At 39.6% G+C, this 27,694-nt stretch overlaps 1 protein-coding gene and 1 long non-coding RNA gene across 2 annotated transcripts in view; one reads left to right on the top strand and one right to left on the bottom strand.

Annotated features, from left to right (window-relative positions):
- Nucleotides 1-159: 159 nt before the first annotated feature.
- Nucleotides 160-27,646, bottom strand: ZNF507 (zinc finger protein 507). The gene is made up of 6 exons (XM_075189247.1): nt 27,601-27,646; nt 14,669-16,632; nt 11,512-11,626; nt 9,515-9,629; nt 7,017-7,151; nt 160-5,512 (listed from the first exon to the last, which is right to left on the bottom strand). Exons 2-6 carry the CDS (start codon nt 16,625-16,627, stop codon nt 5,188-5,190), a joined length of 2,649 nt encoding a protein of 882 aa, XP_075045348.1. The 5' UTR covers nt 16,628-16,632; nt 27,601-27,646; the 3' UTR covers nt 160-5,187.
- Nucleotides 27,331-27,694, top strand: part of LOC142104526 (uncharacterized) — a 283,957-nt gene continuing 283,593 nt past the window's right edge. Inside the window, exon 1 of the long non-coding RNA XR_012679582.1 lies at nt 27,331-27,667. This is a non-coding gene — a long non-coding RNA (uncharacterized LOC142104526). The remainder of the gene's footprint in view (nt 27,668-27,694) is intronic.

The raw sequence follows: 27,694 nt of genomic DNA, 5'->3' as shown, positions 1-27,694 counted from the left end.
TTTCAAGGAGCCAAGAAAACTGTGCAACATTAAAATGATAAAAAGTAGTCCAAACTTTTTTTTTCCCCCTCTTAAACAGTTGTTCCAGAACTGTGTGTAGTAAAGTATTAGGGGAAAGAACACAAGACAATTTGCTCTGAGAAAATATTCACACAGAAATAATTAAAATGTGTTTATTACCAAAATACAGTATGAAAGTCGATATTTCACAAACTTTTGTAAAGCAAAATAAATTATTCTAACATTTTACAGTATTCTTAAAAGGTAGTTGAAATACTAAAGATACGCAGCCTTGCCTCTCGTACAGAATCTGTCCCATGTAGAGCACAATCCTACATTTTAAGGCATGCAGAGTTTCGGGATATAAGATACAATATCAAAACATGAGAAGCGATTACACACTCTGTAAATGTCAGTTTTGAAAGCAGAGAACTTTGGCTTTTAAAAGAAAAAAAAAAATCTACATTTTTAGTTAGTGTTACATAATCCACTAGAAATGTAAGTGAACCCTAAAAAAACCAAAAACAAAAACTACATTGAAATTAGGTGGAGCACCATATTGTGTCAACTTGACGCTGCAGAGGGAGGGAAAAAAACCAAAAAAGGAATTTTCCATTCAGCAAATTGATAAGTGTTTTAATCGGTGACAGTGGTTGGTTGTACTGGAAATAGTGACAAGTTGGCTTGTGAGTTTGCTACAACCTAAGTTGCTTACAATGAAGCATAACAGTATATCATAAAATACATCCCCCCCCCCCCCCCCCAGCAAAAAAGTTTTTGTTGCTTTAAGAGTTTACCAAGAACAGAGAATTGGTTTCAAGAGCCTTTTATAACCGCAGACTACAATTTACCCATTCTTTTCCTGGAACAAATATCAAAAGGGAAATATTCTCTCCTATTCTGCACAGCGACACATATACCTATTCAGTCATTACCAATTATTTTAAAGATACAAGACAAAATAAAATGACACACTGATAAGTTATAGCCCAGGGCAAGAATCATTATTGATGTCAGAGAGGCACACTTATGTAGAGTGGACGCAGTCATTTTGTTGGCTGAACCAGGAGATTGCGAATGAAACAATCCATCAAGATCCAACGGCATCACTAGATGACATAACGCAGCTCCAAAGCAGTGGCTTCCACTGTGCGCACTTAAGACCTGCATGAGCTGTTTAATGTATCTTACTGGGTCTATAGTGCTTGCGCATGCATTCACACAGAGACCACGCCAAGATGAGAGTTATTGGTGATTACTTGAGGACAGATTACAGAAATTATTGTTACATTCTGAGAACGGGTCAGGGAGGTTACACAATTCTGCGTTACAATAACTAGTAAGATGCCAGATCTTTAGGAATTCCTGATCATAAACTTTAATGCCATACACGTCATTGGCCACGAGCATGCTATATATGAGCGAGATATTGCTATCCGTCATTGACACACTAATAAATGTTAACGTCAGCCTCCTGCCATGCACGACTAAGCCTTCTCAAGCGTGACCAACCTAGAAACACGCAACAAGGATTCTGCTTTCAGTGGGTGGCAGGAGAACCAAACACAATCTGTCTGGGCAATGTGGCAGACCTCCAACTGTACATGACTGGCATGAACCTATATAACATACTGGACAACAGCAAATGCCATCTTACATTCCAGATTTTGGGTTTATACAAGAACCTGATATGGGACCATTAGAAAAAACCCTCCTTATTTCAACAAACTGAATAACATTTATATGACCTTAAATCGAAGCATCATAATTGTTGCTATATTAAGCCTGTAATATTTTATATTGCAGATTAAAAATGTAATTAAATCATTTGCGTTTCCAATAGGTCTCTCTGAGAACAGGAAGATTGTGTGCTTCAAAAGCGTCATTTCTTAATTTTACATCATTAGAAAACCGTATATACTCTTAGGTGCCAGAAGCTATGCTGATAATTTATATCAGCATTAAATACATTACTTACACCAAGTGTGTCGTGTGGAAGCACGGAAAAAAAAACACGGAGAAAAAAACACATAAGCACCAACATTAGATGAATATAAAAATTGCAGCGTCATATTGACCAATTATGAGAACTAATAACAGAAGTAAATGAATACTAACAAGCGTGGACACTCCAAATACATTTTTGAAACCCGTGTACGTTGTCTACATACAGTGGAGCAGCCATACCAACCAATACTATTGACAGACTGCACCCAATATTGGCTCCCTCTGTGTGGCTCAAAGTCCTCAGTGATGTCACTGCTTCCTAGCAAATTGATAGAGTGGATTCTCACGAACATTGGCCAATCCCAGCCTCCGCCATGTGGGCACGCTTTAAATATCTTGTCATAAGATCTCTGCAATTGACCGTTTAATGATGATGAATGTCACAATGACAGACAAGAACATACGCTTGTAGGAAGCTGTGATATCGCTGAGGTACAAGGCACTTTCTTAGTGAATGGATAAGCTTTTATTCCTACTTATATCGGTTTAGATGACAAAGGTTTGGCTTCCACCGTGTCTAGCCAACAGCTACACTTAAAATTAAACTTTAAGATATTGCACATCTGCTCCAACAACCTACAACTGTATCAAGTCTGTATTAGTCAATGGACTACTGACACTTCCTGCAATTTTTCAGGGCACCATCTGAATAATTGTAAAAGCCACCAAAATGGGAATACCAGGCAATACTCCCAACCGACCGTGTGGAATATTAAAGCGTTTCTTGTTCCAGACGCCCAGAAATAAATGTCAAGATCTACTGACTTGGCATTAGCACCACTGAGAATATGCATCAAGTTTCACCACCGATTATCTTGTGAAATTTCATATAAATACTTAATAAATACGTAGAAAAACTGCACACCTTGCATAACGCTACAAAAATAGATATCTTAAAATAACAAAAGAAAAACATGCTATAAGTTGTGAATGACGGACTGTCCGTTGCTAACAAAATCATTTTTCAAACTGCAAAGTATTTAAACTATCAGAGTACAAATATCAAATATATTCTTGTTAAAATCTGATGCACAAAATTAAATGGAATTGAACGCTGCCATTATGTTATTAGGAAAAACGCATAATTTTACTTCCTGTTTTGTTGTGCTGCCCCCTTACTTGTAAGGATGTTGCCCATATAGGTTTCTAGTCAGTGACTACACCACTATATAACATTACTAGAAACGTAAGACACATTATGCTGTGAAAACTGACAAGGTCACAAAGTAAAAAGAGAAAAAAAATATGAAATATAACAAAATATATAGTCTTGTGTGTTTTTGGCGAGACGCTAGTACAGGCTTGGCTAACCTGTGACACTCGAGGTGTTGTGAAACTACAAGTCCCAGCATACCCTTCCAGCAATAAGCTGCTATATATTGGCAAAGCATGCTGGGGCTTGTAGTTTCACAACACCTGGAGTGCCACAGGTTAGCCAAGCCTACGCTAGTTAGTACATCAATATTAAAAGCGTTTCTGTATATTTAAGAGGTTAAGAGAAACAAAATGTTATCTTCCCGATAGGCAGTTTAAGTGACCACTATAACTTGTTCCTATTAGTTTTCTCAATATTGGGGCATTCCGAAATAGGTAATTGGTATAAAATTCAAAAGTGGTCTGCACACGGCTGCCAACAAAAGAGTCCAATACAAAGAATATCATATACACTGAAAATATTCTTCAAATTATTATTACATGGTGTGAAAATATACAAAGCAGCTATGAATACAAGCATGATACAAAGCTAATTAAACCAATTCAATATTGCAGCTCAATGAACTATAGTTTTGAACAAAAACAAAAAAATATCTGCAGATTACTACAAACACCAAAAAAAAAAAAGCAAAAAAAAAACAAAAAAACAAAAAACACTTTATACCACACTGCTCTTTGGAAGAGAAAAACAACAGTGCTCAAATAGCTTAAGAGAATAATTATCTTAACAAGAACGCACCAAACAAGCCGTCATACTAACTTCACATCCAAATACTGCTTGTCTTTCACACAGTGCTCTATCCTTAACGTCACGTGCAAGGTGGAACTATATTTATGCAATAGAAAAGAAGACCCACAGCCTATTGATGTAAGATAACACCACAGTACAAACGGCAACAATTTACTATACCCTGCAGTAACCAATAAGATGGAATTTAGACTGCTGTAAGTGTATCTGACTGCAGCTATTAAATCGTACCAATATCCAAAACACAGTTTATCAATTCACAAGGAACTAATGACATACAAGGTCTTCTGCCCCTAAAAAGTATACCTGTGAACGGTCTCAGTGAGGTCATAGGCACCTAACGAATTGAAAGGCCCATGAACATTGGTCCAGGCAATAAAAATGGCTGCCTCCACTGTTGTACGCTTAAAATATCAGTCTCTGGGAGTTACACCGCATATAAAAACAGAGTTTCTTATGTAATTTCACCAACTGGCTACGATCACGTTTGATTAAAGATCTTTGGTTGTAATAAACCAGGTAACTTGTTGCCAGTAGACTTCTTACTTATTAAACGTATATTACCTAGGCGGCTTCCTGTTGGTACGAGACGAGAGAGATCTAAACTGTGCTTCAATGTTGTAACATTCTTTACAATCTATGCTCAATGGGAATCATTCCTTACATATAAATCACTGTTCACACATTCTTAACTTGCATTTTCATCTCAAATATTACTTTTCCTTTTGAAAAAGCTTTGTTAGAGTACTTAAGTTTTAACTCAATATTAGAAAATATGACATGATGTATATAATAAATCCATAGCTGGGTAAAAATAATAATAATAATATCAGTGCCATAGGTTTAAATATTTTCTGTTGCTAAATATGCTCCCAGAATGTTACAATTCAAATAACAGGGGAATAAAAACAGCATACAAAGTAATATAACTACTACACAAAGTAAAGAAAGCAAAAAAAAAAAAAAAAAAAGTTATTTTTTTGTCCCGTCATCAAAACCCAAAAAAATGACAACTTCTCATAACTTGTCCAAAGTAATGAAAAGCGCAAACTCTACAAGGGAAAGTTACGCCAAAAGTATCCGGCTTGTGAAATGAGTAAAGGACGCGCTTATAATGATCTCCCCAATACGTGCAGTGGTGCCTTTTTCTAGAAAAAAAAAAATATATAATTTATAGACTCCACAAGAAGACAGGTCTGGGGTGCAGAGGGCCGTATTCAGGACGTGGATTCAGACTTGTTCAATATGATGTTAATAATTTCTCCTTCATGTGCTTTCATGTGCTCCATAAGAAGTTCTTTGCTGGTAGACTCGAACCCGCAGATGCAGCAGCAAAAGAGCAGGACGCACAGTTCTGTCGCCGGCCTAATCTGGCTGTGCAGTTTCTCTGCGTTACACAAGGCATTTGGCTGTGGATTGACCTTCTGGTTTTCTGTGTAACTTGTTACTTCTGCTGCAGAATGACTTGTTGAACTAACCGCGTCACTGTCCAATTTTGTATCCAGATCTTCTAGCGGCTTCTTCTGGGGCTCTTGCTGCACCCTGAAATTAAAAAAACAAAAACATTGCAACAAAAGGCAAAACAATACTGAAAAACGTTACTGTCAGGTTACTCTGTTCGTCTTCCTCCCACTCCAATGGTTTAATGTACATAGACTGGAATCATATATTTTAATCTAAAGTGTCCCCCAAGCTCCTTGCTCATTGTGTCCAGCAGTGATAGCAATATTAGATTAGATGGCAATAATTAGGTAATATAAACTGCAACAGGCAGTACAAGCTCTCCTGCTGGCATGCTATTTGTGGCAGCGTCAGACTGCGTTAGGATGCCAGGACACGTCACTGGAGAGTCTGATTTCTGTCTAGCTACTGTGTGGGCTGACCACAGTAATAACAGTAGCCGGGACACAGGAGAGGACAAGGACCATAACAGTTTGCACATTGTTTATTTTTAAAATAGCTGCCCCGCATAGTAAATAACATATTGTGGAGAACCATTTTAAAGAAGCAATCCCAAGAAAACGAAGGTTGTGTGTGGTTTGGTTATGTGGCAGGCTATCAGAAGAATGCTGGTATTTACCATTTTCCTTGGTTAGTTTCTTCAGTTTGCCATTAATAAATTATAATTTTGCACAGTATCGTGGATTACCATGGCAACCACAGTCATAAGATGTAGCATGGTGGCTTAGTGGTTAGCACTTCTACCTCACAGCACTGCGGTCATGAGTTTGATTCCAAACCATGGCCTTATCTGTGTGGAGTTTGTACGTTCTTCCCGTGTTTGCGTGGGTTTCCTCCCACACCCAAAAAAAATAAAATAAACATACCGATAGGTTAATTGGCTGCTATTAAATTGACCCTAGTCTGTGTATGTTACAGGACTTGGATTGTAAGCTCCAATGGGCTGATGTGAATGAGTTCTCTGTACAGCGCTGCGGAATTAGTTGCGCAATATAAATATATGATGATGTAGTGAGAAGAGGTGCTTTGGAACATCTCTGAGGTGTCTGCACAATAACATGCTGTGAGCGATGTGTAACTGCAAGTCATATGTTGAGCAACGTCCAGAGAGATTTTGAAAAGGAGATAATGATTTGTAGACCGTTAATGAATACTATTATACATTCAAAGTAATTTTTCTTAAGTAGTTTCTGTGAGGTTATTATAAAGTATAACCAAAGTTTGTCTTGATTACAAACAGTTGCTGTGACCACTGCCCCATAATCCCTAAAGATTCTCCTGTTAATCTTACTCATGTGTGATAATCCTCTCACAATGCAGTTTATAGGGATCGTTCCATCACTGGGGACATCACCAGTTTAAGGCGGCCAAAAAACAAAGGAGTGAGGGCGGCAGGACCACACCTCTATGTTTGGTCATAGCCTGCACAGTAGGATAGGAAACTTCTGTTTAGCATATCAGACAGTAGGTAAAGTCACGCACAGACAGTGTTAGTGGTTACAGGACAGGTCAGTTCTATACAAAGTTTTCCTTGTTTTCATTACAAACGACTACAGCTTTTCCTATACATTGTTATTGAACATACCGAGTGCTCTGAGACATTGCCTCGTTGATTGCCTTATTCACTTGCTCATAATTGTAGTTCTGGTCGCTGGCGTGCTTCCACATGTGGGATTTTAAAGAGGGTGGGTGACTGCAGACATAGCCACAAAGAGAACACCTGCCAAAGCACAAGAGAAGAGCGACTAAATACAAAGAGACATCTTGCAAGCGGAATAAATTCTTCATCGATTATCGAGAGAGATAGGACGGCAAAATTCTAGACCCAACTACTGACTGACACTGAGCTAGTTCCTTTCTGACTTGCACATGCTGCCTACTCTGAAGCCCATATTTTAACCCTTATCTCAGTGCTATTGTCATTTCCAGCTCTCCTGGATATAGATCACACACCAGAGACCTCTGCAGGTTTCATCACCACCACTTCAGATAAACCCTCTGTTATACCTGGTGACTTAACGTTACTTTCAGTAACCCCAATACCTTTGCTGCCTCCAAACACCTGTGTTCAGATTCTCTCCACTTGCCTAACCTTAAACACCACCAATTATAAAATACAAGCTGACATGTCCAGGTTATTAATAGTGTTTGGATACTTGTAGAAGTTACCATACATTGACAATATCTGAGACATTGGATGCTTTGTTTACGTCTGCTGTGCAGCCAAGTGTAAGCTACCGACACGCTCCCAAACAATGAAATGGACACATCTGTAATGTGGGAATGGAAAGTGTCAGGGTTCTCCGGTTACCAGTAGTACAACAGTAACACAATATCACCAGAGACAATCTTGTGCCAGGGAAAGGATCATTAAACCTAATATAGTGTATATGTTACTATAAGTAACAGAGCTATCATCAGATGTCTGGCAAACAGATACAATATACTCTCAATTTCTGTCCATGTTACACGTTATCCTTCTTATAACATACTATTCAGTTCTGTACCATCAAATAATTTACGTTGGTTTCTCCGCCAGTGTAGTTTACTTTCCCTAGATAAAGCACAGACATGCACACAGCAGTGCACACTCAGTCAAGAGCCAATTAACCTCTGTGTTTCAGTGCTTTTCCTCCCACAATCTAGACAAACACGAGGAGATAACACAAACTGCTGCGATAGCCCCTTGGTCTAAAAGCAAAACAAAGTTTTTACATAAAGCAACTTGTATTAGTTTCAGTGGTCCTACTATTGAGAATATGGGAACAGACAACGTTCCAGCAGGTCAGTGTCTATTCCGCAGCTGCAATTAATGACCACCTGCAATCTGGATCCCCCACTCCCCCCCCCCCTCAACACTGAAACTGCTTTAATTTAATGGTCTCGCTCATTGCCACAATTATAAGTTTAATTCTCATTAATATTCCTGGATCTTTCAGTCTCCTGTCTTCTTAACCCTCCCAGACTTTGCCCTTTCCTGGTTTTCCCACCTACCTTTTTCAACTGTAGATTTAGGGCTAGATTTACTAAGCTGCGGGTTGAAAAAGTGGGGATGTTGCGTATGGAAACCAATCAGATTCTAGCTGTCATTTTGTAGAAAGTACTAAATAAATGAAAGCTAGAATCTGATTGGTTGCTATAGGCAACATCTCCACTTGTTCAAACCCGCAGCTTAGCAAATCTAGCCCTTAGTGTCTTCCATAATTATCTATTCTACTCTGACACTTCGGGTGCACCAAAACCATGTCCCAGGCCCCCCCCCCCCCCACCTTTCTCCATCTACACACGTTTTGGTGAAATCCTCCAACTTCCCCTATTATGAAGTCATTTATCTACCAACTCCTTTAATCCCGTGTAAGATGTGCTCTAGCTGCCACTTCAGTTTTAATGGCCCATCGCTACTTAAAGTATTACATGTACAAAAACAGAAATGACAGCAATCTAGTGCGTTCACCATGTCAGCTACTCCTGCGTCACACCTACTTTACTCAGGAAATAAGTTCTTTTTTCCCTCCACTACTCACCAAGATCCTGGCTCACTCTTATTACAATAAGCATTCTCTAATGTCAGTGCGCAGACCTTCCCTTCCCCCTCGCTAGTCTCATATCCTATTGTCAGTCCCTACACTGTGTCTACCATTCAGGATAAAACTCAAAATCTACAAAACACCATCCTAACCCACTGTACATTTATAATCCTCCCCAACTCACCCTACATATGTAATCTTTCAACTGCACATGACAGGACGTTGTACTGTCCCCATCACCTGGCACCACCTCCAAAATGTGCTCCTATGATTTAAAAAAAAAAAAAACCCACACCAAAGGAGGGTGTGTTTTTATAGGCCATGTGACAGTTTAGAAATTAAACCACACCTCCTTCCGTTAAACAGAGAAGGAAAAAATTTGCAAATATAGATGCAAAAATTGCACCCTAGTTGTGTGAAAATTCAGTGCACAATTAGCACCTCTTTATGGGTAAAACATGCTTAATTATTAATGAGCAAGGATGCTTATAATCTACAGATTACAGACAAATACAAAATTATAATATATACATTTAATAAAAGGATATTTACATACCTATATGGTTTATCAGAAGTATGAATCCTTCTGTGATTTCGAACCCCAACATAAGTGGAACTGGTGTAACTGCAAACGTCGCATCGATACAACTTTGAGATGCTCGATTTACCACCTTACAAAAAAACAAACCCTCAGGTATTATGCAATGATGAAAAAATAACAAACACTGATATTTAGCACTGTAGAAATGTTAAACTAAACCGTGAGAGTGTATCTCGCAGTACTTTTTTTTTTTTTTACAATATAATATAAAAGCAATGCAATAGTCTGCAGTAACGCTTATGGGAAAAAGTTGCAAACATTTGAAACCTCTAGGATTGTTGCATCTCAAAACGAAGCAAAAAAGTCCTCAAGTCAATAACTACTTACACTAGGAGCTCAGTGACAATGTTTCTTAATCAATCAGTGTTAGATGCAGTACAATCAGAATGCTTTGATAACATAGTAACATAGGGATCATTCAGTACTGTGGTCTCTCTGTTACATAGCAACAATTGCTATAGTCAACTCTTTATGAAATGTTATCAGCAAGCGTTGAGACCATAGGAATCAATATCCCCTAGGTCAGGGTTTCCCAAACCCAGTCCTCAGGGCTCCCCAACAGTGCATGTTTTCCATATCTCCTTGCTGGAGCACAGGTGTAGTCATTACTGAGTGATACAATGTAACAGATCCACAGGTGGTCCTAATTATGTCACATGTGATCCAGAAAACCTGCACTGTTGGGGAGCCCTGAGGACTGGGTTTGGGAAACCCTGCCCTAGGTCAACGTGTGCTTTATGAGAGGCAGTAATGTGGTCAGCACATCCCGACCCTTCCTGCTTGTAAAAGAGATTCTAAAACATCAGAGCCCTAAATCAGGATAACAGAATTGAATATTTTAAAAACAGTGCACATAAAAAGCAGGAAAACAAAGTTTCTCTTAGGTGAGGATAAATGCAATTTATAACATGGAAGTCCATCTGTTTCCAGGCCCTTGACTGAAACAAACTGATCCTCAGAGATCCACTGATCACTATTAGAGAACATACCAGGCTACTGTCACTAAACAATACCAAGCATCAAACCTTTGGCAGCTGTACAATGACCCATCAGTACGTAGCTGTAGTGAGATAACCGCACCGCTTGGATATCTTGTCTGTCTAATTTGCTCTTGAAACCATAGAATGATAGCAGCATTCAACCAGCCCTATACCTATGATCAAACACCGCTTACATAACGTACTTAAGCTGAACCATCATTTAAAATGCTATTTCCCTCACTAACATGGGTGAAATATGAAATCCACAGACAGTAGCACTATGTAGTTTTAGGTCCTGCACATAGATACGTAGCCTCCCCTCTCGCCCCACAAAAATCCACCATAAACAGTCAGCAATGACCAGATATAACTAGGGAAAAATAACAACCTTTGTGACAGCATGGTATAATCTATGAGGATGTGGGCAATCTAACACAGTTACATCTACTCATCTACATTAAATAAGGAATCCCATTTTCTATCAGTCTTTATTTAGCTATAGAACATTTTTAGTTCAATAATTTGACTTTATGGCCATTTTCGAATGTTGCAAAATTACTACAAATATAAAGATCCCATTGAGATCCAAACTTTTAAATTTGGTATGGGCCATCTTAAAACCTCAAAGAATAAACACTTTTTTAAAAAAATAAAAAAATAAATTGTAAGTGATGTTTTTGTTTGAAATGTTAACTTCCTCTAATCTGATATGTGGTATATTAAATTAAAGGCTGTTAAAATCCAAGCAAAATTAGGTTTTGCATATTCGCAAAGGACGAAACTTGCAGATTTTAACACTTTCAAACTCTGATAATACAAAAATTAAAAGGAAATAGAAGATCTAGTTTTTGTTTAAGACCCTCCCCTAGAACTAGAAGGTCATACAAGTAGCAGAATATGGTAATTTGCATTGGATCACATATCATGGAATGACCCTGGAGCAGATTTCAACAACAACACTATAAACGATACCTTCTGGGGAATATTTCTCTTCCACATCCTCTGTACAGACCTGCGCATCCTCGTCAGTCCTAGACGCGGCATCTACAAGATTTCGATGTTCCCGTTCATGATTCCTTAACTGATTCTGTAAGATATTAAACTGGCGATGAGGCACAATCCAAAATTGATTGTTTGGCAAAGAGCAATTAATAGGCAGACTCATTTGGTCTCGATATTACCGAAATTTTACAGAGGAGACCTATGGAACGTTATGATCAATATTTGAGGATCATTCACACAGGTATCATGCAGACTGTCCTCATTCACGCAATCTGCAGGAGAAACATTAACTTAAATTCAGTTGCACCAGTAAATAAACTTTCATAGGACCAAAAATATTTTTGATGTAATTATGCAATTAATTCTATTATTTTACTTTGAATGTCAGAAAGGCTCAATTTGCTAATAACAATATTAAAAATGCTCACTAAAGATGCAACAATTCTAAAATAGAAATAAATATTTGTCTTATAATTGACTAGCATTGAGGAAATAAAATGACATTTTTGTTTTAACACTTTTCACAAGTGTAATATTTTAATAAGTAATCAAAAGCCAAGCATTTCCGTGGCCACAGATTTTCCTGAAATGTATATACTGAAAGCAAATACAACACCGTACTGTCCACTATAAAGGAATATCTAAAATTTTCAGAAAACCTAAATAGTAATGGCCTATTCATACATGGTAATTGCACACTGGCGTTGTCTCATGTGACTTGTGCTGCACACAGAAATCTCAGTTATTTACCTAGCTATAACTCTTCTATATTTGCAGCAAGTGTTGGATCCCCATTAAAGCTCTTTGTTCTATTCATGTTGTAACAGAACAGAAAACACTGTTGCCATTTACAACTACAGACAGGAAATTTGAATGCCAAACCAGCATTGTACCACTGATGGAGTCTGATTAACTGCAATAGTGTTGAACGTATCAATCAGTGCTAGGACACTGAACATGGGGGTTACTAGGGCCACATGCAAATTGTCTCCTCAGTCTAGCGTCGTTAATGCTGAAAAGCAACATTAAAAGATCAGCCAGCTTTATGAGAAAGAGTTGGTTGCTGTAACAAAGGTGTTATACCCGGATAAGTAAATGCTGGTGTACAATTAATCTTCCTCAGAGTAAAGCTTTATGATAGGATAAGGGCCTAAACAAAATATTAAATGTCAGGACCCCAAATAAAATATCAAATTGATAAATAGAAATGAACATGATTTTCCCTCAAATAAAATTTTTAGGTTTTTCTTCCCCTCCCCGTCTTTAAAAAAAAGTTGAGGAGACATTGTCAGGAAGGAACCTAAGATAAACAGACCACAGCCATGCACTGGGCAGCACGGTGGCTTAGTGGTTAGCACTGAGTTCAATTCCCGACAATGGCCTTATTTGTGTGGAGTTTGTATGTTCTCCTCATGTTTGCGTGGGTTTCCTCCGGGTGTTCCAGTTTTCTCCCACACTTCAAAAACATACTGGTAGGTTAATTGTCTGCTATTAAATTGACCTTAGTCTGTCTCGGTCTGTGTGTATGTTAGGAAATTTACAACATAAGCTCCAATGGGCCAGGGACTGATGTGAGCAAGTTCTCTGTACAGCGCTGTGGAATTAGTTGCGCTATATAAATAGATGATTATGTAGTGAGAAGAGGTGCTTTGGAACATCTCTGAGATGTCTGCACAATAACATGCTGTGAGCGATGTGTAACTGCAAGTCATATGTTAAGCAACGTCCAGAGAGATTTTGAAAAGGAGATAATAATTTGATGATGCACTGTCTTTGATCCTGTATTTCCTATTTAGAGGAGATGGTCTAATAAAGCATTGTACAAAACAAAGTACCCCTAGGTGTGAGGTGTAAATGAGGGAAAGCTATGCGATAAAGGAACTGTTTAGTCCAATACAAAATATAGAAATATTAACTTCAGAGAAAATGCCTTCATATTTTGGGGAATCAGTGTGCCACTCTGTACTCGGGCAGAAACCGCACAAGGGTTCCGAAGCATAAGATACCAACTATACAGGAACAGACGTGGTCACGTGTCTTTTGGAAAGAGATCTGAAATTGTTGTAATTCCATCATATTTAGCATTTAAATGTGTGGGAGGTTATGATCAGTTTATTGAAGGGGGAGTTATGTCTCTGGGATATATCTGAGAAAAGTTAAGAAAGCTCAAAACTTAAGATATATTTTTGAGCAAACCATAGTTAACACCCAGGGGACATGTCATACCCCACATTTGCATATACACTGCCATCCGCCACCCCCCCCAAATGCCGTCCCTTTTCAATTTGCTTAAAAAGTCTGTGTGTGAAGGGACAAATTGTCAGTCTTTTATGAAATCAACATTTCTAAGCTGTCCATCCTCCAAGCCAATTTCTCTTGGCGCAGATTATAGAACTCGTATGTAAGTTTATACTCTGAATTTTATCCTTTATTTTACATGTTTTTCTATGTATGTCATCTTAGTTGTTTTTATAAACTATAAATCATTGAAAATTTCATAAGTGCTGTCCTTATTGCTCGAAACGAATTCACTGCCTGTTTAGAAGAGATGGATTGCTTGGCTGTGTTAACCCTTTAAATACCAGTGTGGGAAGTGGCAACTCTTTTAGCTACCAGAGCACAAGGTGTGCGCAACTAGGTAATTAAATCATAGGCATTGTACGGGCCTTATATGTAGGACGGAGGCAGAACCTAAGTGTGTGAGAATTGTGGAAGCGGGTACCTGTGTTTGGGAGAGAGCCGAGTGCGAGATTGAATTGCTGGAATCCTGAGTGTCCCCTTACAGTAAGCTTCCAAGAGTGCGGTTTGTGACAGGTAAAGGAGGTCAGGGGCGATTTCCTGACAAAACAGAGGCGATATATTGTTTGAGCGTTTGAATATTTTATAAGATATCAAATCAGGGAGTGATGAGGCAACTGTCCCTGAAACTTTACTATATGGGTTATCTTTGAACTGGACATAAATCTTTATGTACTGGAAGCGGTTATGTGGTTGTCCCTTAATGTGACCAGAGAACAAAATAAATAGAGTCTAGAGACCACCTACTCCTCTATAAATAGCATAGATTAAAGTATCGTAAAAAAGAGGCAGAGATTTGATGAAACCGGACACACACGTTAATTTATACCTTGTAATAGAAGGATTGATTGCAATGTCTGCATTCATACTTCATCGTCTTGCAATGGTTTATCATGTGGTTCTCCAAATCACCGCTATTGTCCGCAATGTGCTCACAAATAGGACACTGGTAAGGCTGTCTCTGACGATGAACACGCAAGTGCTGCTTTATGTAACCTTTATTGTCACTGGTGTAATGGCACAGTCGGCATCTGTAGGGCCGTTCTACATCGGGCAGATATTCCACAAGGTTTGTGCTGGAGCCGAGGTCACTGGTACACTCGCTCTGGGCGTTGTCCTGTAACTCTTTCAGAATGTCATCATCCGTAGCATTCTGATCAGTTCGCTCTCTTAACTTCTCGATAACTTTAAGTAAAGACATGCTGATGCCCATTTTCATAGGAGTCTCCATAAGTTCACTTTTCTCTGGTGCTTCCTTCTGGTCAAGTTCCTCAGTAACCATAGACTCGACCTTGGGACAAGTCACGTTGGATGTGTCACCACCTGGCTGCCCAGTGTCTGGATCGATAGAATTATTATCATGGATGACCCTCAGACTGGTTTTGGGACATTCTACAACTCGGATAGGCATGGTGACTAGTGCCTCGGCAGCCAAGGAGTGCAACCTCAAACACTCAGAGTTTGTCCTCCTCCGAACCTGAGGAGAATTCTCATTGGATCCTTGAAAGTCTGTGCTGTTCTTCCCAGTGTTACTCCATCCAATTATAATCTCTTCGCTCTCCACTGCGCTTCTATCCGCATGAAAAGCTTCCACTGATTCCGCAGGCTCAGAGTTGTGAGGGATTTTCTTTTTAACGCCCACTTCAGTATCAATCAGGAAAGTTTTCTGCGAACCAGATTCTTCAGCACCAGGCAAACGTTCCACAATCACATTCACGTGGCCCTTTGTATTTTGGCTACAGCTAATTATTTTCTGCGCAGAGGACAGTAGACTCTCTCTAAGTAAGCTATCTTGTTCGGTATCCGATAAAACATCCTCGACAACAATTACTTCTGTCGTGAGATTCGGAGCGGGCGTTGGATCGAGAATTTCAGTCCTTTTTATCTGTACATCCATTGGCACAGAACCGTGCTCCTGAACTGGGTCACTAACAGGTATTTGTACATGTTCCTTAACGTCAATATTTTCTGACAGCACCGATTCGCTTCCCTGTGGTGTATGGGCAACAGTAGAATCAGGTAAACCAGCACTCTCATTCTCTTCTTCAAATATGGGGTATGTACAGTCAACCTCCCCTGCATGTTTCCAGGCATGAGTTTTTAACATTCGCTGCTGGCCACATGTATATCTACAGATCAGGCACCGGTACAGTCCGTAAGATTCATAGGCGTACCACTTTTTTCGCACCGGCTCAGGGAAATCTGGACATGGAGATAGCGGTTTGTCTTCCAGGGGCTGGTCCTTCAGTTGTGAAGGAGCACTGACCTCGTTTTCACAGTGCGTTTTAATGTGCGCTTCCAGGTCACCGTGGTTTTTAAAAGTCAAGTGGCAATCTGAGCACATGAGGATGATTTCGTTATGCTGCCCATGATTTTTTACGTGGACCGTGAGGGTCTCAAAAGAAGGAGAGATGAACTTGCAAAGACTACACTGATAGAACATTACTTTCTTATTGCTCGGTGTAGGACTGTCTGTTGTCATGTGGATGTCTGGCGCTTCTTCCTTGATCTTCTTGGGGCAGAAGTTGACCGGCCCAGGCGCCTTACACGACGGTAGGACACTAGGAGCATCCTCTGGGTATGAACGTTTTACCTTGTCAGTACTTTTGCTGGATTCATCTCTATTCACCATTGCTGAGAGTTTCTGTATCACATTGATCAGAGGGTCGTTACATTTTTGTTTCACCTCTGCTGTGTGCATCGGGGGGAGCTTGGCCTCAGGAATCAAGTTTTCCGCACCTTCTTCTATTTTTGGCCTTTGTATCCCAACGCTTTTCTTATTTTCCATCCCACCTAAGTTATAGAAAAGAACAGATTTAAAATGTCAACTAGAGATGACCAAAACAGCACTACAAAATGTAGTTGTTAAACGACATATCTGTACATACTGTGCACATTCACCACAACTATTATCCTTTATTTACAAAGTGCCGATATATCATGCTGCACTGTACTTTGAGATGATCATGATACAACCAAATTACAATTAAATGAAGACAGAAGGTTAAGATGATTCTGCATAATTGAGCTTACAATCTAAGAGATTTGGGGAGTAAAAATTGCAGCCAATGGCAGGAAAAGAGGGCGTGGCTATGGCTAGGCAGCAGCATTATCAGCCAATAACGACGCAGCAATTGAGGATTGACATTTCTGTGTAGCTACCGGTGTTGTAGAACGGTTGGAATGGGAAGAGACAGTTGATGAGTCTACTAGACTAGAGTATGTCTCCTTCTCGTTACATAACTGTAAAAACCCCACAGCATCCTATTCAAGATCTAGATCTTTACTATTTTCAGAGAGGAAATAATCAGTGTTAAACAAAGTTCCAAGAAGTAGTACAGAGATGGACAGAGAGAATGCTATGCAGAACACTATGAAAATATGGAAAAAGAATCAGAACGTGTTACAAGGTACAGTGCAAACACCACCATATAATGTTGCTGAACAGGTTTGAGAGAGAACCTTTGATCTAGCCCAACTAACACTTGGTTGAGCAAAAGACAAGAAATGTATAAAAGGAGGACTAGTAACCGATATAAACTGTACAATGTTTTGTAAGAACTAAATAGGATCCTACTGTTCCCTGCCCTGCCTAGCGGCTCCAGGTGTGGTGAAGAAGCCGTTTGGTGGCCGAGATTATACTCCTACAACTGGAGACACCACACTGGTGGTCAGTTGATGTTGCCGAGTGAATGGTTTGGCCAAGTGACACCAGTAGGTGTAGTTAATGATGACTAGTTGTTGAAAGCCTGTAAAATAAGCGAAAAAGCATGGTTTAGCAAGATGGTATAGTAAGCCCATCCAGCTTTTACAAGTACCCAGATGTTATGAGGATCCGAGAGTCAAAAGACTATGGACTGGCAAGACAGAGACTAGCTTTCAATCTCCAAAGTGTCAATGGTTTGGCAATCATGGTTAAGTTTGCTTAGTGCACCTAAATATGCATAACGATTACGGAGTTATAGATTAGTTATTGTAGAGTGTGTATGGGCAAACCGCAGAAGTATTTTTTTTCCTTCGCTCTTTAAATAGTTATATTATTTGAACCAATCCAAGAATCAATCCAAGTACTTTGTCCTCGGCCAATAGTGGTTAAGGTCAGAAGCAGCAAAACTGACCAACTGACTAACATATATATTTTCATGTTGAGAGCAGTGTACAAAGCTTTGGGAGTCCATGTATGCATATACCACTACTCACTCTCCGTATTGGGCAAAAGCAATCTATAAACACTTAATTTTACTGTAATTTGCTTTGTTCAGGTCGGACATTAAACCATTTGTGATGACATTTCTCTTCTCAAATGATTGACTTAATTAAATCACGCAGAGGGAAGAGAAAAAAGGTCATTTGTAGGATACAGGTCGCTGAGAATCAGTCAATAAAGTTTTTCAAGGAGATGGTAAAAAAATTTGGCAATAGGCCAACACATCATATGGTCACAAAACAAATAAAATAAACTGTAAAATAATGACAATACCTCTTATGAGAGAGGAGATCACCAGCAACAACAAATGACAAGAACACAAACACACTTGGCATCTTCTCTTTATAAACACAGTAGATACAGTGAATACAGTTTGCTTTTGCAGAAGACCATGCTCTGAAAACCTACCTGGCAACAATCAAGCTGGAGAGAAAATATGTTGCCCATGTCTGTGATCCAGCGGGATTGGGGGAACAACGTACAGAAAGTTAGCAGATCTGATATTTTATCTTACTTTGAGGAACTCCACCTAAAAGTATAATGTTACCTTTAGGTGGAGGATTTCTTTATTTAGGCAGAAAAGCCAGGAGTCCTGTGGGTACGAGGGCCTGCCAACCTGTCAGATGGTTCACATACATCCCAAGCACTGCCCAATATTTACAATATTTTGGGTTTTTTTGCTTCTTTTTTTTTTATTATTATTTAAAAAGTATAAAAGTGCACACTACTCTCTCTACTCAGTAACACTGGATAACTGAAGATTTGAGCATATATGAAGGGGTTTGGACTTTGAGAACTTTGCCATGTTTCTCTGTACATTAAATGAAAAATATATTTATTCCAATGTGCCACCAAAAGAAAGCCTTATTTGTCCCAAAGAAATATACAATGTGCTTGGGTAGAGTTAAATATTAAGATGTTTTTCCCAGTCACCCCAACACACCTCAAATACATTAAAATAGGTCCGATACAAAATATCACTTATCACCATTGTGGTTGTCTCAAGATATTACTTAAATATTGGTGGGAAAGCAAACCTGCATAATACTCAAATTGTAGTGTTTTTGGGGGGTGGCAAACAGTTCAAGGGTAAATTATTGGTGCTCAATATATAATTTAATAAGGACAGAGGCAAAAATCCACCAGAGCAGATATTAAATGCAATAGATGTACATTAAGAAATGAGGAGATGCCTTGTTCCTCTTTTTACTGCTATAACAAGTCCACAGACATAACCGCTGACAATACTGTGGTATGTGAGGTTTGCTGGAGGTCAAACCTATACTGCTTATCGCCTACGCTGCAATGTCAATTCCTTAAAAGGCGAACTAACTCCACTTATTACAGGCAAAAGCAGCTCTTGTAACCTTCCCTGCTACTGGACAACTACACTGCATAAACAACTACTGCAGCTATGGGCACTGGAGATATAACGTGTTGTGCTCCACTCATTGAAAACTTTTCACAATTGATCTACTTTGCAAAGATTGTCAGGAAACGTTATATGGTGATGCAGAATCTCAATTATGTTTAAAATCCTCTATTTTAGTCAGTTGCAATCACTTAATAACAATAGCATGTACAGTGAGTTCTGGGAAGATTATACAGCATGCATGATCATAAAAACGTTGATTCCAACAAGCTGATAACTGTACAGTACATTGACCACAAAATTAAAGACTGAGCCAGTGACCTGTTTTAGGATGACTCGTTTTGCATAATTCTTAAGCATGCCCCTTCCTGTGCAATGTCATTCAGTGTTTGGGACCAAAAGGGATTGGACTCCCCACGTGTTATCTCCACCAATGGAACACACAAACCTGCTGCAGTAATCAGAGGGTATTTTAATAGTTCAGGACAACCATTTAATTTAGTTAGTGTGTGGCTAGCATAATGAGACACACCAGGATTTGAACTTGCCTTTGCTGCAAAAGTTGGGCGACATGTATACACCAAAATCAGCCCTAGACCACAAGACTTCTGGTTCATATCAACAGAGAAACTTCATGGAAACAAACCTCACACAAAGCTTTAACTCGTGCACTAAAGGACACGGATAAGTTTTTACCTAGTTAGTTTGCATGACCAAAAGCTCAGCCATTCTAGTGTCCTATGCAAACACTGTTTATGCACATCGATACAAGACGATGGATTACTCTAGTTTCATAGCAAGTTTGTTTCATAATGTAACACAGGCATATTGAGTTTGTATCCGTTCTCCACGCACCTGTGTACCCGAGCCCTTCTACTTGATACAAAAATACAAACACTGGTATACGACATGTTCAGATAAAAATGACAACATTTCAGACTTTGAATATAGATATTTAAATGTATACAAAACATTTCAAGTCTAAGCAATCCATGCTACTAAAGAGTTAATTCTTTGTGTTGCCTCTACACTCTTACTAAATATGTATCTTGGCTAGTAGCTCAAAGGCAAAATCCACTTGATTTCCGCCACACTATACATAGGGGGTTGAAACATACAACAAAACAAATGACAATATGACCGACAAACAAGAGTTACAAAATGATGTACAAAAAGCAAATTTACAAAATTACATACTTAAGAAACTTCCGCATAGAACTTTACTGTATTGTACAGAGCTTTATCGCTACTGAAAGCCGAAATTGTCGCAAAACAAACGTTTCTCAGAGAGCATGTGTGTAACATTTTTAGGGAATGCTTCATATTCTTTAAGATCGCATGTTAAACACTCAAAATTAATGCCAGGGTGCAGAATTTTTTCTTCTACACAAACACATACACACTTTTTGTCAGCAGCCAATTAACTAACCAGTATGTTTTTGGAGTGTGGGAGGTAACCAGAGCACCCAGAAGAATCCCACACAGACACAGATTTCAACCAGCAGCCTGTGTCTCTATGTTCTCCCTAAGTCATGGGGGGGGAGATTCAATTAGACACGAGGTGTCTCCATAACATACGCAAAACACCTTGCGGCAGAGAGACAAATCTACGTTAATTTTTCCTTGCAGAAAGTGAGCAGAGACTCCTACCATAACTGCCAGCGACGTTCGTGTGCCACATAGATGGCAATTCAATCTCCCTCATTGACTCAGCAATGCTAACTACTGGGCTGCCCTATGTCCACTAATCTCCAGCTCACATATATACAGGAAAACAACTTAATGCAGCAATCATTATTAGGAGGTTATTTGTTTGTTTCTTTTTCATAAATTACAAGTTAACTACCTTTTAAGCATGCATCCTCTTTAGCTTCCTCCGGCCAATCATTGTCTCCTTTTCAAAATATCTCTGGAGGTTGCAAAAAAAAAAAAAAATGCCAACCAGTTACAAAGACTCTTAGCATGTCATGTGAAAGTAGAAGGGGAGGAAAAGAAGAGGAGGATTTTACATATAGCAGGCAGAGCTCAGATGAACGTTCCAAATCCTCTCTGCTTACTTTATCATGTGCAATGTGACTGTGGTTGCCATGGTAGTTCATGATACTGTGCCGAATTAGGAATCATTAAAAGCAGACTGAAAAATGGTAAATACCAACTATTCTACTTCTAAACAAAGTCCTCATAGGTGTGTAGATTCACATTCAAGCGAGACAATAAGACATTTTATGTATCTCTTATTTAAAACAAAAAAGCACATGAAAATGTAAAAAAACCCAAAAACATATCTACACCTAAATGGGTAACTAACTCCCTCCAAAGTTGTACACTGTCCAATTTGTTAATATTGCCTCATCTGACCAGTGCATACATTTTGACTGCTTTGCAAAGTTATACAAACTTCCAGGAAACTGATTCATTAGTGCACATTGTATAAATATACTTCTTACATATCTCAACTTTAAAAAAAAAAAAACATGATCTCTAACTGAGAGCTTGCCAATAATTAGATTTCACTGCACAAACTTCGGGCTCAGTAAAAACTATTTTCAGACAACGATATCTAGGAATCAGTATAGGCAGAAGTGGTGTTCAAGTTTCTAAAACTGGAGAAGATGAAACAAAGAATTTGTGTATACCACATCCTATGCCACGTGGTTTGCAACATTACAGAAACTGTCAAATCTTGAAGCCACTGCAGCTGTTTAAAACCATCTACAGTGTGTTTCCACAGAGATTGCAAGAGAGAGAAAAAACCAGAAGAGGGCGGGAGGAGGGAGACCATACTATTTTCAGCTGCTCCCAAGCAAAAGCAAAGAGAGGAATACATAAATGGATGCAGATTCCATGCATGCTACAACGGGCATTTCTGTACTCATGATATCATATATCATGCTTCAACAGGACCGCCAAGGGCTGTTCTGGTTTTTAAAGCTCACGTATACTTAAGTTAAAGCAAATTTATTTTTGCAAATAGAACTGTCAGCCTATTTGCTTAGGTATTGTCTCTAGGAGAGTGTTAAGCAGAGTATATATGCTGCAATACTATACTTAAGTGGCAAGCAACAGAATCACATTCCAATTTGGCCACAAATCCCCCAGTTTGGTATTTGGATCACTTTCAGAACACACAAGGGTCAGTTTGTACCGTCATCTTCTGACCGCACTCAGAGATAATAGTGGACATCTTCTGACTAGATTTCAGGGCTTGCCTGTTAACAATCTGAACAACAACAAGCGGATCACTCCCAGCATTGCTCTCATATGGAGACAAGTTGCTAATATTATAGTGTATACGTCATCATTACCTAATGGTAATTGCAGATGAAAAATCGTTTTGTCATAGATCGTACGCTCTCTGCGGCCTGTCCTTCTCCGACTGTAGGGTCATCTGTCAGACATTAACGGTTTTGGAAACCCCAGCTTTAATAGTTTTGCGTGCCAGAGATTCAAAAGTTGCTGAAGTCTGCAAATTTATGTCTGGAGTTCCCCTTTAAGAGCGTTTGAGAGTTAAGATTTCCCCTCATAAGGACCTTTCAAGGATGGACGAAACAATGAACAAGGAATGTTAGAGGAAAGGCCATGTACACAGTATATCCTGTAACGTTTAATCTTGCATCTCCGTATGTTTACATACCAGGCCTACATGAAAACCCATTAATAACACTATTTAACATATTTAATCTTTATATCTGTGCTCTGAGCAATTCTCCATAAGCTTAAAACCACAATGATGGGTATTGTACGTACATATTATACCAGAAGTCTCAGGGATAAGGTGCAGGTGTACAGAGAACATGTAAGAAACATGCAGCCACTGGCCAATAGACAGATGGCATGTAAAGCCCCTTTAAGGATAATTCTACCTTTTTATTAAAAAAAAAATTAAAGAGTAACCCCCCCCCCCCCCCATCAACTATAGTTCCTCCTCTAGGTCCACCACACTTCAAGCTGCAGAGGTCCCTGTAAAAACCGGCTCTCACAAAGGAGCGCCATATTTGGAAAAGACAGTAAGCAGAGGCCTCTTTTGGCTTAGCCTTCTGCTTCCTTCATTATGACTGCGGACATCCAACAAGTCCCAGAGATGACCGTTGTATCGGAGCTGAAGCAGAAAGCAGGGACGACACAGTGTCCTGTATGTGGCCACTCCAAGTTGGGCCTGGTTTTTGCAGTGGCCCTCCATCTTTTAGGATGGGTGTTCCAGAGAATCGTCATTCACAGTGGAGTAAAAGGGAGTCACAAGAGGAGGGTATTTTTTAAGCATCTCCCATGTGCCTTTGATGTGTTGTACTGCTAGCGCCCATCAGTGCACCAGATATAAGTTGTGCCACGGTCTCAAATTTTACATACAGCGCTAACTTTAGAATGCAATCATGGGGACAAGCCCACAAGAAACCATTCACCCTTTTGTTTACACAGTTTTCTGGCATTAACAGCTAAAAGGCACATCAGTGTCAACGAGTTGTCGCAGCAGATTTCATCTTACATCTTAATGTTTAGAACTTATTTACAAACTAACAAATCAGGTTTTTATTTTGTTTGTTTTTTTAAAAGGTGCATTACCTCACAATAAGGCAACTGCAGCTTCTGATTTGTCTCCCTCTTCCAAAGTGAATTCCTCTGGAGATGTTGAAATTGAAGCACAGCGATATACAGTATTATCCGCTTATAATATTTTTCAACTACCATTGTTAACTTAATAGGCTTTGAATGGGAAGAAAGGAACATGTGCACGAGACCTAAAATGTAAAACACAGCTGTTGCCCTTCACAGTTATTTACTTAAAATAAAATGGCTACATAAAACCACGTGAGAAGAAGCAACAATTTGAACACATTAATACCCCAGCAGCAAAAAAAAAAAAAAAAATGCCCCTTAAATTGGACCCAACCCCAATGTGCAATGGATGATTACCAACAAAATGGCTATGATGGGTCCAATGCATCTTCCTAGGTGATTCATGACAACTCCCTACAAGTAATGTCTTGCTGCATATGCCACTATCATTATTACAGACAATAAAACTAAAGCAACAGTAAAAACTTACCATATACTGGAACGGACAGCTGCAGACAGGCTAAACAAATGCTTACATGCATGTGCATAACGTTTAAAAGATACATTATGCAACATTTGGATTTTAGCTACAGAGCCTCATACCTATACTTATACTTATAACAGCTATGTACTGTATAAATAGTAAATAGGAGACCAGACATGTTTTATGCCTTTGAAACCTTTAATCATCTAAACACACTGGGCAAATTTAGTGTGTTATTATTGTGGGTAGATTCCAATATATATTTTCAGGATTTGGTTTGTGGGAGTCATTTCAACCTGAATTTAACATACTACACAGTTTCACCACTAGAGAAATTCAGGTATGAACTGCAAGACAGACTTTATCCATGTCAGATACACAGAAAACATTTTATGTGCAAAATGGAAGTAATGTGGGACAAATTAATAATTCTTGGGATGTTGATAAATTTGCAAATCTGACTCCAACTCCCCACCGAAAAACCTATCCCTAGTCTATACAACAAATATCACTGTCATATAGTTCATATTTAGGGCATATTCAATTGTTGGCGTTACAGTCTAAAGTAACGTGCCCCGCGCACTATTACCGTCATTACGGTAATAGTGCGCGTAAATACCGTTATTACGGTACTTTTCACGCTGGATTTCAGCTCACGGCTCAAGGAGCTGAAATCCAGCTTATTACCGTAATAACGCTAACAATTTTTCCGCTGCGGAAAAAGTAAACAATTGAATATGCCCCAGAGAGTTTATAAACCAACTTAGTTCTTCCATATGAGATGCAAATTATATTTTCACTCTTGTCTAAGAAGTTTTCTAGAAAAGAATGAAAACCAACAGAAGATTACCCTGAATTATAGGGCAACAGGCTGGAAAAGCCAATAAGCCAGGTAGCATTAGTGAAACCCTTCCTTGGCTCAATATATTACATAATCCTGTTTAACTTTATGTATTGCAACCAACCCGTATATCTACAAACTACTGACATTTAAATGCTGATAAGTATCAGTAGAGTGAGTCATTGATTCATGACAAGAGAAATGCATGCAAACAACAATACTGCTAATACACTACCAAGACACAGGTTTGTCTGGACAGGCATGTAGACCCAGACACACACAAAATACATAATCTGCTGGAGAGCACTGCAATGGGTCCAGATGCATGGTACAAATCTGCATATTAAAGGTAGAGAACATGAAGCCAACACTACTGCAGTACATGTTTGCATAAAACATGCAAAGTTGTACATGTCCAGTTCAAAATGGTCAATTTGGCACCTCTACCCAAGAGCTATAACTGGAGCTTCAGCTTGTCCATCTCTGAACTGAGTCTATTCCTAGTACCCAGCTATGTAATTCCATTGTATGGTTTTCTTACGTAGACCGTGTCAACTAAATAAGAAACACTGAAAATATTAAGTAACGCAATGATGCCCTTACAGACTAGTGTTCCTCAGCACTGCTTTCTAGGATTATTATTAGCAGGACAGGAATCTGTAGAGCTAAACCTGAAGGCAAGCAGGATTATTAGTGCTGCAGATTAACGTGTTGGAGAAAAGTAGGGTTGCCGATGCTCTGGCTTTCATCCGAACAGTTTGGCTTTGGGACGTTTGGTCAGGTTTTTACAGCGCTGTAAAATTCCAGTATAATTTGTAATAACCAAAGTCTAAAGTGAGGTATTCCTGAATTAAAAAGAAAGAATTGAATACAAATGTATCAATTAGAACAGGTTAGGGGAGAAGACAGTGGACGGGGGGGGGGGGGGGGGGGGGGGGGGTCCTAATCATTTGAATCATAGCAGGACTCAAGTACAAAATGTTACGTTTCAATGGTCGCTGGTACTTGGTTTAGATTTTACCTGTGCAAAAAGTGTGAACCACAAGTTTTATTTATATGCACTCTCCTTAACCACATTTATACATATATAAACACAGGGGAACAGTACTAGTATTACAAGGCTTAAGTAAAACTACATGTCCCAGCATGATTTGCAAACGGACGCTTCTCTTATGTATAAAACCTGTTTGATCACATCCATGTAGAAAAAAAACACAGGGACGCAGTACCAGTATGCATCAAGTTCAGCAACCTGTGGCAGAACTACAAGTCCCAGCATGCACTGCCAGTCAGAGGCTTCCCTTATTTATGAGACCAGCTTTAACATCTATACGTAATTCTACACATTGGAACAGTAATCGTGTGTACCTGGTTTGGCAACCTGTGGTGGAACTACAAGTCCCAGCATGCACTGTCAGTCACAAAGTCCCCTTATTTATGAGACCAGCTTTAACATCTATTCTATACAAAATTCCACACATTGGAACAGTATCTGTATGTAGCTGGTTTACCCAACCTGTGCTGGAACTACAAATTTTAGCAGGCCCTGTCAGAGGCTTTTCTTATTTCTGACTCCAGCTTAACCACATCCATGCATAAACCACACAGGGGCATTGTAGTAGTATGTACCTATCTTAGCAAACTGTGGTGGAACTACAAGTCCCAGAACAGCCTGCCAGAGGCTTCTCTTACTCAAATAATAAAAGGACAAGCTGCAGCCATATATACAGAACTTCTAATCGCTGTGAAACTACAAGTGCCAGGCTGTGCCTGCCAGGGCATGCTGGGGCTTGTAGTCACAGCTGGGCTGAGTGCCTGTGAAGCCATAACACTGACACTACAGCCTCAGTACCTGATGGCACGACAGGCAGCCGCCTTTGTTTTGGTCCAGAGCAGGGGTAGGCAACCTGCGGCTCTCCAGGTGGGGGTTTTTTTTAACTACAAGTCCCAGCATGCTTTGCCAGTAGATAACCAGCAGATAGTTGGCAAGGCATGCTGGGATTTGTAGTTTCACAAACACCCGGAGAGCCGCAGGTTGCCTACCCCTGGTCCAGAGACAGAGCCCTGGCTACAGCAACGTGACAGCAGGGAGGAGGAGGAGGGGGGCCAGGCCACACACACAGGAGGCTCTATACACGGCCTGTTACCAGCACCATCCCCTCCCCTCAGACCCCTCTCACTCACCTATCTCCCCAAAACCACAAACACCACCAGAAGAGAGGGGTACACGGCCGCCCCCACCCACTATAAGGACACAGAAAACACCCTCCAATAAAATAACAAAAAACCGCAGCAAAACTCACTCTCTCCTCTCCAGCGTTTTCAAAATGGCGGCGTGCAGGAGGTGGATCACGTGACTCAGCTTGACAGGTCAGGTGGGCCCGGGTCCGTGACGTC

The sequence above is a fragment of the Mixophyes fleayi genome, chromosome 10, assembly GCF_038048845.1.
Source record: "Mixophyes fleayi isolate aMixFle1 chromosome 10, aMixFle1.hap1, whole genome shotgun sequence".
Lineage (NCBI taxonomy): Eukaryota > Metazoa > Chordata > Amphibia > Anura > Limnodynastidae > Mixophyes > Mixophyes fleayi.
Note: the sequence above shows the minus strand (reverse complement) of the source record. Positions and strands in the feature narration are given on the sequence as shown.

Bases quoted from the DNA above. Each gene is read 5' to 3' on its own strand.
- ZNF507 (XM_075189247.1), bottom strand. From the start codon at position 16,627: ATGGAAAATAAGAAAAGCGTTGGGATACAAAGGCCAAAAATAGAAGAA. The intron at 9,630-11,511 runs GTATCGTTTATA...TTTTTTTGTAAG, and splicing joins AGAGAAATATTCCCCAGAAG to GTGGTAAATCGAGCATCTCA. The intron at 5,513-7,016 runs GTATGTTCAATA...TTTTAATTTCAG, and splicing joins GCAATGTCTCAGAGCACTCG to GGTGCAGCAAGAGCCCCAGA.